General features: G+C 38.9%; 1 protein-coding gene across 1 annotated transcript; it reads right to left on the reverse strand.

The window, feature by feature from the left end:
* Window positions 1–1,388: 1,388 nt before the first annotated feature.
* On the reverse strand, window positions 1,389–3,263 carry LOC103720594 (3-ketoacyl-CoA synthase 4-like). The gene has a single exon (XM_008810369.4). It carries the CDS (start codon window positions 3,083–3,085, stop codon window positions 1,631–1,633), a length of 1,455 nt encoding a protein of 484 aa, XP_008808591.1. The 5' UTR covers window positions 3,086–3,263; the 3' UTR covers window positions 1,389–1,630.
* Between the last annotated feature and the right edge of the window lie 8,653 nt (window positions 3,264–11,916).

Raw genomic sequence — 11,916 nt, forward strand, 5'->3', positions numbered from 1 at the left:
ATAAAAAAAAACAAGTTATTGAGCTAGATTGCCAAGTTTTGATTCGATTATTTACTTGAATATGAGTGATGCAAGTTGGAATCCTACCAATTCGGTCCAAACAGAATGATTCTTGAATTAGAATGCCAGAGATTGTAGATGACAACATTCATTTGTTATATTTAGATTTTTAATTTTTTTTATTGTTGTTGCTGTTGCTGTTGCTACTGTTGTTTAACTAATGATTAAAATGGTGACCATCCACCTTGTGATCAATATTAATTGTGACTATGAGAACTTAGAAAGGAACAAAATTCGTCGTCTCGATGCCGAACCTTGTACTGGTGTCACACTAGCACTGTATCAATACGGTACGGTATAAAATTTTTTTAGTATATCAGATGTCAGTATCCATCCGTATTGGATACCGATACCAAATCAATACGGAATGGTATGCTCCATACCGTCCAGTTCGATCGGTACAGTGAACCATGAGAAAAAGAGCTTGCTCATGGTATCTCCTATAGGAAATTATTTCATCTCCTGTGGGATATTCGATACTGGACTTTTGCCCTTCTCCTACCAAATACTATCATAAGTTGTGATAAATATGAGTGGTCATAGAAACCGGCATGCATAAAGATGTCTGAAGCGGTCGTAGCAACTTCTCTCGAGAAATATTTTGCCGACGGAAGAAATTGGCTCGGTCATGTTGCATTCAAACCCGGAAGATGAAACAATAATAGCTGCATTTATGTGAATCATCAGCTTTGTAGGCGATTCGTACAAACTATGGAAAGAACAAACAATCTTCCTCTTTTAAGGACCCTACACAAAAGTATAGGTGCACCTACTAGAAAAACAAATGTCGGCAATCACATTTGTACGCAATAAAAAGGGCAAGAGAACGACCTCGGATATCTGGAAAGAACGACATCACATTTGTTTCTCCCTATTTTTCTTATTCTTTTTTTTCTTCAAATAAGCACTTATGTTTAAAGGAACATTTATTTGTTTTCTTTTTTTTTTATAGGTACAACGGCAGCTTTCACTAGTTTTGCGTGAGCATTGCTATCTGAGTCAGGGGACAAAATATTTACATAGAGGTGGAGAAACAGATACAAAAAGGATCTAAAAATTTTCTTCAAAATGATGAGCAACAAAAAAAGCGACCTAATCAGTAGCTCGATTCGCCTTCCGGAACACATGCAAAATCTGATAGATATCACATACCCTTAGCAGCTTTCGAATGTCATCTAAAAGCGGATGATTGGACAACCCCGACCTCTCCTATATTTTTCTTCAATTGCTATTGCTGTAGTACATTCAATTTCCCCATGATTTACCTCGTGACCCTCAGATCAGACCCCTCGCAGCAGCCCCACGTCCGCCCAATATAACCCCAAAAATAGTAAAAAGTAATTATAGGTTGAAAATTAAAGAAAGTAGCAATCCTTGTGACGTACAACAATCATATCTTCATCATATTACTAGTACCATCACCAACTCCATCGCCAAACTTGATAGAGATGGAAGAAACGAAGCAAGCCTTTTCTTATACCCCACTAGGTTTCACACCTTGTATGGAAGTTTACAATTATATGTTTTTTCCTCCCTTTTTTTTTATTTCTGTTTTTTCACAAGTTCTAAATTACCAAGCCTTCAGCGGGTACCTATGGATGCAGCCCTTCCACGGGTTATCAGTATCCATACCCGAATCCTTTAAGGTCTTCCAGACCAAACTACAAACCTTGAACCCGGTTCCAAAAGCCAACATCCAAAGCCGGTCGCCACTCCTTATCCTCCCCTTGGCCTCAAAATAGGCCAGCTCGTAGAACAGCAAACTACTGGAGGTGTTGCCGAACCGGTGGAGGCACATCCGGGCCGGTTCCGTGACCCGGTCATCGAGCCGCATGAGCCGGGCCACGGACTCGATCACCGCCTTCCCACCCGTGTGGATGCACATGTGCTCGAACGCCGTGGTGAAGTCCGGCACGTGCTGCTTCCCCTGACCGCTCTTCATCCATCTGGTCACCTCCCCGAAAGCGTACCGCACCAGCTGGGCCCACGGCAGAACCCTCGGAGCCAGGATCCTTATGTGGGCCCGGAGCCCCTCGCCGGCGACGCGGATGAGGTCCTTCTTCAAGGAGATGCCGAGGCTGCCGGTGTCGTCCTCCTCCTGGAAGGCGGCGCTGTAGGAGGCGTCGTCGGCGCCGTGGTGGGTCCGCAGGGCGTGAAGGAGCTCCATCTTGGCGGCGCGCCGGCGAGCCCCGTCGTTGGTCAGCAGCGCCGCCGCCGTGCCGACGCGGAAGATGCAGTTGGTGACCAGCATCGAACGGTTGTCGCCGAAGTACCAGTTGAGGCTTATACTCTCGGTGATGACGACAAGGGCGTAGCGGACTCGGCGGGTGCCGGAGAGGATCCTTCCAGCGAGGTCTATGGCGGCGGCGCCGGAGCTGCACCCCATGCCGCTGAGGTTATAGGTGGCGACGGTGTCGGGGAGGCGGTAGTGGTTGACGAGGAGGCTGGAAAGGGAGGGGCTGGGGGTGAACATCCCGCAGGTGACGATGAGCAGGTCGATGGCAGCGGCCGGAACGTGGGTTTTGTAGAGGACGGCGTCGACGGCGGCGATCATTCCCTCCGAGGCCTCTTGCACGGCAGAGCGGAGCTTGGCCTCGTAGTCGTACTGGAAGATGAAGGGTGGGGCGTAGGTCTCGTCGCCGAGGCCCGACTTGAGGTAGATGCCGCGCATGAATTCCTCGCTGGTGGTCGAGAAGAGGCGGCTCCGCCGGACGAAGTACTCGCAGACTTCGTAGCTGCACTTGCGGTCGGCGTCGGGCTGGAAGCAGGCGTAGTCAAGAAGCAGGACCGGGCGTGGCCTCGTCCAGAGGTAGGCGAGGAGGGCTACCAAAGTGCACCAAAGAAGAGAGAAGACGAGCGCTCTATGGGTACAGAGGAAGAGCAGAAGCTTTTGGTTGAGGAGGAGAGTGGAAGTGGAAGAGAGGACGGCATGGAGGCTTAGAGTTAGAGCTAAGAGGACGAAGAATGAGGCTTGGAGGAGTTGGATAGGAGTGAGGAGGGAGAGCAGGGTCTTGGAGTACTTCATGGTGTGGGTTTGGCTGCAAGGAGAAGAGGTTTAGTGGGGATTTTATAAAGAATATAGCATAGGCATTGATGGTTTATGGCTTAGAGTTCATCATTAATCAACCTACTTGGAGGACCCCTTGGGGGAGAGAGGGATAAATAGATATAGAGAGATAAGAGAGAGAGTTTCTTTTCTTTTTTTCTTTTTTTCTTTTTTTGAGCATAGCATGTCATGAGAGAGAGAGAGAGTTAAAAATACAGTTTGGGGCAGTTGGGTGGTGTGGGGGTGAAAGAGAGAGGATGAGGGCAAGTGGATAAGAAGGGAAGCTTCTTGTTGAGAGAAACGTTAACTGGAAGACTGGGGAGGGGGGGGGAGGTCTTTAATTTGGTATTCTATGGATTCATGCATGCATGGGAAGTGAAGGTCATAAGTAAGGACTTCCGTTTTCCATGCAACCCTTTTTAGTGGGGAAAAATGGGCAGATAGTCTTTATGCATGAGCCAACCACTTTGACTTTCCCGGCCTGGAAATGGACGGAAATAGTATATATACATCCTCGTAACGCCGCGCTGGGCATGCACCGCCATCGGACATAGTGAGAAAGCCGTGCGGAAGAAGCATACTCTTCACGACCACATTTTTCGCGTGACCGTTGGATTGTACCCGTTCCAGATAACAAAAAATTAATGCATGGTATTGCATGCAAACGTACGTACGCTGTGAGAAATTATTCACCGTGGATTATTAATAAATTTTTTTCCTTTGATTACCGTATAATAACAACACGGCTACCTATAATTCCTACCCCATAGGCCACAGGGCTTGTGTGCGGATAACTATGCATGCAGGTGTGTATTCAGTAACCATGCAATCCAAACCTGTCTTTGTGCATCCAAGTTAGCATCATCCTTTAAATTAGATTACGTGTTTTAGTAAGAAAAATTGGGATTCGAGCAGCAATGTCCTCCCGAAAGTCTCATGCGATCACTTTTTTTTCCTTCCCATTATCTATTCTTTTTCTGAAAGAAATGAGGAGGAAGTGAGAGACAATTCCCACAGAATTTATTAAAGAAAGTAAACAGAATAGATTACATCTACAAAAGGGAGGAAGGAAGGGTGTGCAAGATGAGTGGGAAAGAATACAAAGAAAAGAGGGAGCGTGGGGCGCAGCTGTGAATACAGTGATGTAAGCTTGGAGGTAACAACTTGGTTGCTATATATCCATTGAGCCCGCTGAACATAGATTTGCTCATAAGCTGAAGGAGTGTAGCGCCCTGTGGTAGATTGAGGAAGCCGAGGTCTGCTTTTTGTTCAAAAAGATATGGCATGAGTTCCTCTCATGCCATATGTGCCATGCAATAGATTTGAACAGTTGATCCCATCTGTTAGCTGTATATAAGCTATGTATAAGTTGTATATGAGCTGTATACATGAGTTGTATATGAGCTGTACATAGCTATCTTCAACCATAAAAGATAGGCTATGACACTATTTATATAAAAATATATACATCCTTTTCTCCCTACGTCTCTGGTTCCTCTCCAACTCTCTCTCTCCTCCTCCTCTCCCCCCTCTCCTTCTACGTTTACACACCATCTCTTTCTCATGCTTCTGTGAATTTTCTCACGCCTCTCGGAAGTCCAAAAAGCCTTCAGATGCGGAGTCCGGCCTCTAAGATTAAGACATGATCAGTAGATGATAAGTTTGTTTCTACGTAAACGTCAATGTGTTTTTTTTTTAATTTTATGAGAACTTTCTAGTAGCTGATAGCATGTGCTCGCGATGCTCGAGTCCACGTCAGTCAACCTTATCCCCATTTAAATTGGAAAATTAAAGTCCGGTCCATCCTTTGACCATGCCCTGATATTTAACACCCTGTGGACTTATTTTATAACATCGATCCGGTCCATAGGCATTTTCATCTTTAACTCAGGATCCTTGAAGGAGGAAAGTATGCCCCCATATCCAATCTAATTACAAAAGCTAAGGCCGTTCTCATGGTTACGACAATAGTTTTAAAACCCCTTTGATAGATGCTCTGGAATCGGAGGGAAAACTTTAGTTGGCCTAAGATGGAGGTGTCGTCCAGATGTGTTGTGTTAGCAGCCACTCTACGGTATCTGTTTCTCTTCATCATCTTTGCCACCTTTTGGCTCTGTTCAAGCCAGTACCCACCATCAAAAATGGGAGGTAGCATCCGAGTTAACATCCCCTGATTGCTTCTAGAAGTTAACAATCACCATCAATGGAAGCAAATCTAGCCCCATGATCAGCAGATATATTAGCCGTATGTTGTGGCATATTAACTATGTACTGTAGTATATTAAGTGTGTACTGTGTATATTAAGTGTCTATTATGATATGTTAATTGTATACTATGGTATATTAACTATGTGCTGTGGTGTACTAATTGTGTACACGTATCTACTAGATGTATACTATAGTAGCATAAGTGTGTAGTGTGGTATATATATTAATTATGTATTGTGATATATTAAGTATTTGCAGCCATATATTAAGTATGTATTGTAGTATATTAACTGTGTATTATGGTATATTAAGTGTGTACATGTATCTAATAGCTGTGTATAGAAAATATTAACTGTGTACTATGTTGTATTCATTGTGTATTGTGGTAGATTAAGCATGTACACGCATCTAATAAGTGTGTACTGGAGGATATTAACTGTGTACTGCGTTATATTAACTATGTACTGCGGTATATTAAGTGTATCCACATATCTAGTAACCGATAAGCTTGTTTCTTTTTTGTAGGATGGGGTAATTGATAGATAAAGACAAAGAATGTTCTTAACTTGTTAATAGATAAAGACAATATTTTAAATGAAATTTTCTTTGATTTGTGAAGGTCGCTTTGCTTGATCTTGTTACAATTTCATCAAGCTGGGCACAAGTAATTGATGTCATGGAGAGTGAGGTATTTATGCAAATAAAGTGCAATCAAGTATTTACAATCACATTTATAATCTTTAATTTCAATTAGTGTTCAATCAGGCTCATGATTGGGTTGCTTCATTGGTGCTGGCGTTACACCTGATTGGCTCTTGGGCTCATTGTTTGCAGCAAGCATGCCTTGGTTAGGATCATGCATGCGTATATCTTTTAGAAGAAAAATAGTGTTCGTTATACCAATATATACCTGCTGACTTTGCTATTTCGTGTATTATTGTTTATCAGCATCTGATGTGTCTTGAGTTCTACTTCTATTTTCTGCTTTCTTGATGGAGCTTGCTGCATAGTCATCTAAAAGAATCAGCTATGATGCACATTGTGATTATGTGGAATTGTCTCTCACTAGGCATATATATATATATATATATATATATATATATATATATATATATATATATATATTTTTTTGCTTTTCTCGATGGAAAAAAGAGAGAATGGTCTGGGTGGCCCATTTGATGGGGGTATTTTTGGTATTTTAATCTTAAAAAGGTGGCCATATGAGGACCGCAAGTTATAAATAAAATATTTTGTGAATCCAAAATATATCTTTCCGTGAACAGGGAGTTTTTGTTACAACCAAGTCTATGTGGGGACTGCGACATAAATAAGTATTTGAATTTCCTCCCTGGATCCTTTTCTCCGCAGGCCGCAGCTGTGGTGAGAGGGGTGCTTCGGCCAGGTGCAAGAATATTGGCCTCAAATCCAAATGTGACAACCGGACTCGCGAGTGGGTAATTAATTGATGCGAGAGACGGAGAAGGGACCCGAAAAAAAAAAAAGGGTTCCCGTTCTAACGTGGGACCCGTGTTCGATCGCCTGTGCATGGGTAACGTCTTAGGTGGTGCTGCTGACGCACCAGAGCCGGATCTTGAATCATGAACGGCTCGGAATCAAATCAAATGAAGTGGTCTTAAACAAAATTAAATGTTTCAACGATAGAGTTAAAAACTAAAAATTATTTGGTTTCGATGGTTTTGACGCTTACCTAACTTATAAACTTATCCCAACCAAATTCACAACGGAACAAACTTGGTATTTAATATTCTTAATATTTTTTATATTTAGTAAATTTAAATTACTAATTCTATAAAAATAATCATCAAATAATTCTAACCTTCTATCCTAGCCTGATGAGAGACAGTTGTTTATTTTTCAATTTTAATTTTAGTTTTACATTTTTTTAATGTCAAATTGTAACTTTTTTGTTTGGAGAAGAATTCTAGGAGAGACCACATAGCATCACTCAATGCCTGAACCGTGTGAGATTGGTCTAGATGGCCCATTCATGTGGAAGTGAAATCCGTTCAACGCCAAAAGAAAGAGGGGCGCATATATTTCAAGCCATGCATGCACCACTCTACTCTACGTATATATCTAGTTAAAAACTAGGAAAGTACAAAACAAATCACCCATACGAAATTAGCGGCATTTAAATGCATCCAATCCTAGCTTATTTCGGTCAATAATGGAAGCTTCCGGACCTTCGTTCAGATCCCACGCTTTCGAGGTTCAGAAGGCCGCTACGGCTGCCTTCAATGGGTATTGAAGGCTATACAAGTTAGATTTTCGTCGGCGCTTTCTCGTACAGCTCCCACCTCTTGAATGTTCTTAAGTTTTTGGTCCCGCTGCTTCACAGACAATTACAAACGACCGGCCTCATCTGCCCATCCTTTAGCCGTGCACTAATTCCGCCGCAAAAGTGAGCAACTCAACATTCTAAAGAGTCTTTTTTTTGGGAAAAACTAAGTGTTTGTTTTTTTTTTTCAGAAGAAGAAGAAGAAGAAGAAGCTGATTTCAACCCTGAGCTTATTCATTCATTCTAGCTAACACAAGCATTTGTTCCGTACGTCTGGCGGAGGTCTTACATTCCTATGGAATTGCCTCTGCAGCAACTAAACAATGCATGGCAAGGAGAGTACTTCCACTGTACAAAAAGAAAAAAAAGGGAAAGTACTTTAGGTAAGTAAAAAAATCTCAATTTTTTTTTTCTGGTCAATTGAGCTGCAATAAAAGCATGCCAACGGGAAATTAACCACCAGCCAACCGGATTCAGTCATCAAGCATATCGTAATCGAGTTAGCAGGACCAGTGCAGTTGAGGGTGTTATATATGGGGCCCGGGCAATATCTATATATAAATGAATCCACAAGTTCCAACCAGTCATGGCCGTACGGTTCCAATGTTTTAAAACAAGGCTGTCGATATGTCCTATCTCAAAAACTAAACTTGAGCTTCCATCGTAGACCCTATGTATCCCTGGTAGAAATTTTAAAGAAAAGGGTAATTTCATAGAGTAATAAAAAGATAATTTTGTTCTTCATGAAAAAAGAAAAATTGTTGATGTATAAATCTAATTTTTATGTGCTCCTTCCATTCTTCTTCTCGTTCTTTCAATTTGGTGGGCTAGGATATAGATGGATAATTTCTTCCTTTTATCCATTTTTTTTAAGTTGTTTTTTGAACCAGACGGTGGAAAGAGATGAACCATCCTTTCAATTTCAGTCATCTTTTCTTCAATAACCCTAACCAAATATTTGAGATGCCACAAAAATATCAAAATGTATATTGCGAGGTGGTTATATTTGCTGCCAATAGCTCAAGATTTTACGAAAGATTTCAAAAACAGAAGCATTCCATGGAACATGTCTGCCAGCTCATCAGAATCCAGTAGTATTAGATTCATTGGTCGTGACATATTCTGTACCTCTGAACTAATATTTTCTTTCAAGGCAGTCATGACAAATCATCATTTGTTATGATAGTTTAAGCAGAGAAAAGAAATTTTCGGTTGACTGCTGAGGGGCTCGGCAACATGGGAGTTCGAACATTGACTTTGTTGTTCTAGATAATTATCTTATTCGGAAAAAAAATTAAAGCCTTCTTCTTCGGTGATAGGATACATATCAAATTATATTGAAGTTAAGGCGGTCAGGATGGTAGATGGAGGGCTCAATCAATTGCCCTCTGTTCAGAGTCCAATCCTACCAACGTAGGCGTTCGCGCGGTCGTTAACGGTTCACATCAAGCCACCACCGGCGACCCAACCAACTAACCTTAGCCCCTTTCTTTCCTTTTCTAAGCTCTTGTCACGCCTGGCCACAGCTGTCAACCGAATCCAGGGGCAGCCTGGTGACGCAGGGCCAAACAGTCTAATTCAGGATATTTAGCGTTGTTGCTCAGTCTTTGTGGCGAGGCATGTTTATCGTGGATGACGCATTGAATTAGATGGCTTGGGAATCGTTCAGAGAGACTTTTTTTTGGCCTTCTAAGGCCCTGTTTGGGGGAGCTGTTGGAAGTAGAGCTGTTGGAAGTAGAGCTGTCTGAAGTAGAGCTGTTATAAAAAGCTGTTTGCTGTTTAGTAGCTACATTCGTAAAGTGCTGTGGTACTTTATTTTGTGTTTGGTAAACAAACTGAGAAAGTACTTTTGTATGACAAAATTACCATAAAGGACATTGCACAGTATTATACAATAGAACATAATAAAATATAACATAAATTAATACATAAATATACGATATAGTATAATATTATTGTAATATAAAATAATATTATGTTAATATAGCATAATAGTAATATAATTATTAGAGTAAATTAATATTTGGTAATATAACATAATATTAAATTATTTAACATAACATATTAATGTATTATGATATAATGTAATATATATTATATTTATAGTATAATACAATAATAAAAGTATAAAATATTATAATTATTAGTATAAATTAATTTCTCATAATATAACATAATATTAAATTATTTAAAATAACATATTAATGTATTATAATGTAATGTAATATAATACAATATTTATAGTATAATACAATAATAAAGGTATAAAATATTATAATTATTATTATAAATTAATTTTTCATAATATAACATAATATTAAATTATTTAAAATAACATATTAATGTATTATAATGTAATGTAATATAATATAATATTTATAGTATAATACAATAATAAAGGTATAAAATATTATAATTATTAGTATAAATTAATTTTCCATAATATAACATAATATTAAATTATTTAACATAACATATTAATGTATTATGATATAATATAATATGATATTATATTTATAGTATAATACAAAAATAAAGGTATAAAATATTATAAATATTAGTATAAATTAATTTTTCATAATATAACATAATATTAAATTATTTAACATAACATATTAATGTATTATGATATAATATAATATAATATGATATTATATTTATAGTATAATACAAAAATAAAGGTATAAAATATTATAATTATTAGTATAAAATAATTTTTCATAATAATTTTTCATAATTTCTCATAAAATAATTTTCCGCGGTCCAGGGGCTCTTATTCGTGGTCCACGCTCGAGGAGGACCTCAGCGTGGGCCGCAAGGTTGATGATAAAAAAAACAATAGATTGATTTTGGAAGGTATAGAAAAGGATTAAAAGTTTTTTCTTCTAAAATGTGGTTCAAGAGATGCATACAAAAATTGAAAAGAAAAAAACCTTTTCTTACGGAAGGGAGTCTGACGGCTAGGGTTCTTGGCTCTAGCAGATTTTTAGGTTTATAAAAGGACAAACTATGTAATTATGTTATTTTAATATGGGCATTTTTGTCAAAAATACAGCTTTCCGAAAAAGCTGAAACAGCTTCCTCCCAAAAGCTCCAAATTGGAGCTTCCTCCCAAAAGCTGTTTTCAGCTTCCCGCAAAAGCTGAAACAGCTTTTTAAAAAATTTACCAAACACAGTTTTTCATCTAAAAGTACTTTTGGAGGGCCAGAAAGTGCTTTCTGGCCCTCCAAAAGCTCCCCCAAACAGGGCCTAAAGCTTATATACCCATGGCATTCAGAGACATTTTATTTTTTAATTTTTGCAATTATATTCATATCATGTTTGTGTAATACACTGTCTAAGAAGAAAAAAAATCGTGACACACCCGACACGAAAGGAAGTCCAAATCCTTTCTCATGGAGGTCTAATTTATGCTTGGCAACCTCTACTAAAGCGGTCTCCATCTATGGCTTCTTCAGAACTATGTATGTGTATTGAAATGCCAGCACAGTTGCTGGCTGGGTGGTTTTCTATACGGTGCATCACTTGGAAGATTTTTTTAAAGTGAACCAAGCAGATGTTTTTTACTTGCCTAGCTAACTTTTTTTTTTTGATTTTTTTGATTTTTTTTATTACTCTTATGCGTTTGGTGTGAGGAGCTCATGTAAAAAAAAAAAAAAAAAAAAGGCACAGTCTTCGCCTAACTTTCATCCCTTTATGCCGCAGTTCACTCTAATATGTGCCAGCTCTATAAGGCTGCAACCCCCTTTTACCTATTGTACTCACCTGTACATTTTCTGATTCTTCAATGAAACCTGAGGGAAGGATCTTACTTCCTCGGTTACTTCTTAAAAAAAAAAACAAGAGTCTTGAAACTCTGGCGAGAACATTTATTCTAGAAAAATTGAAAAAAAATATAGAAATACCTCCTCAATTTAGGGTTTATCCCAAAGACACGCTCTCGACTTTAAAAAATTCTACACGAATCCTTCAAATTTTTAAACTGTTCCAAACTAATCCCGTCGTTCATCTCCATTATAGAATAGTACCACATGACCATTATATGATAACATAAAATTATATTATGACCAAAATACCCTTCGTATTGTCTATTTGTCGATGAAGTTCTAGCACGGATCTCAAAACACTCTTAGTACATGATCCATAGTTAAGAAATATCCACTGCACATATCTCAAAGCATTCGAAACATCTTCACTCTCTACTTGCACGAATCTCAAAAGCATTTTAATATGCAGCTCATAGTTAAGGATAACATGTCGCACCGATCTCAAACACTCCAGACTTCTTCATTCCTACATATTT

The sequence above is a fragment of the Phoenix dactylifera genome, chromosome 11, assembly GCF_009389715.1.
Source record: "Phoenix dactylifera cultivar Barhee BC4 chromosome 11, palm_55x_up_171113_PBpolish2nd_filt_p, whole genome shotgun sequence".
Lineage (NCBI taxonomy): Eukaryota > Viridiplantae > Streptophyta > Magnoliopsida > Arecales > Arecaceae > Phoenix > Phoenix dactylifera.

Coding starts and splice junctions, on each gene's coding strand:
- LOC103720594 (XM_008810369.4), bottom strand. CDS start 3,085: ATGAAGTACTCCAAGACCCTGCTCTCCCTCCTCACTCCTATCCAACTC.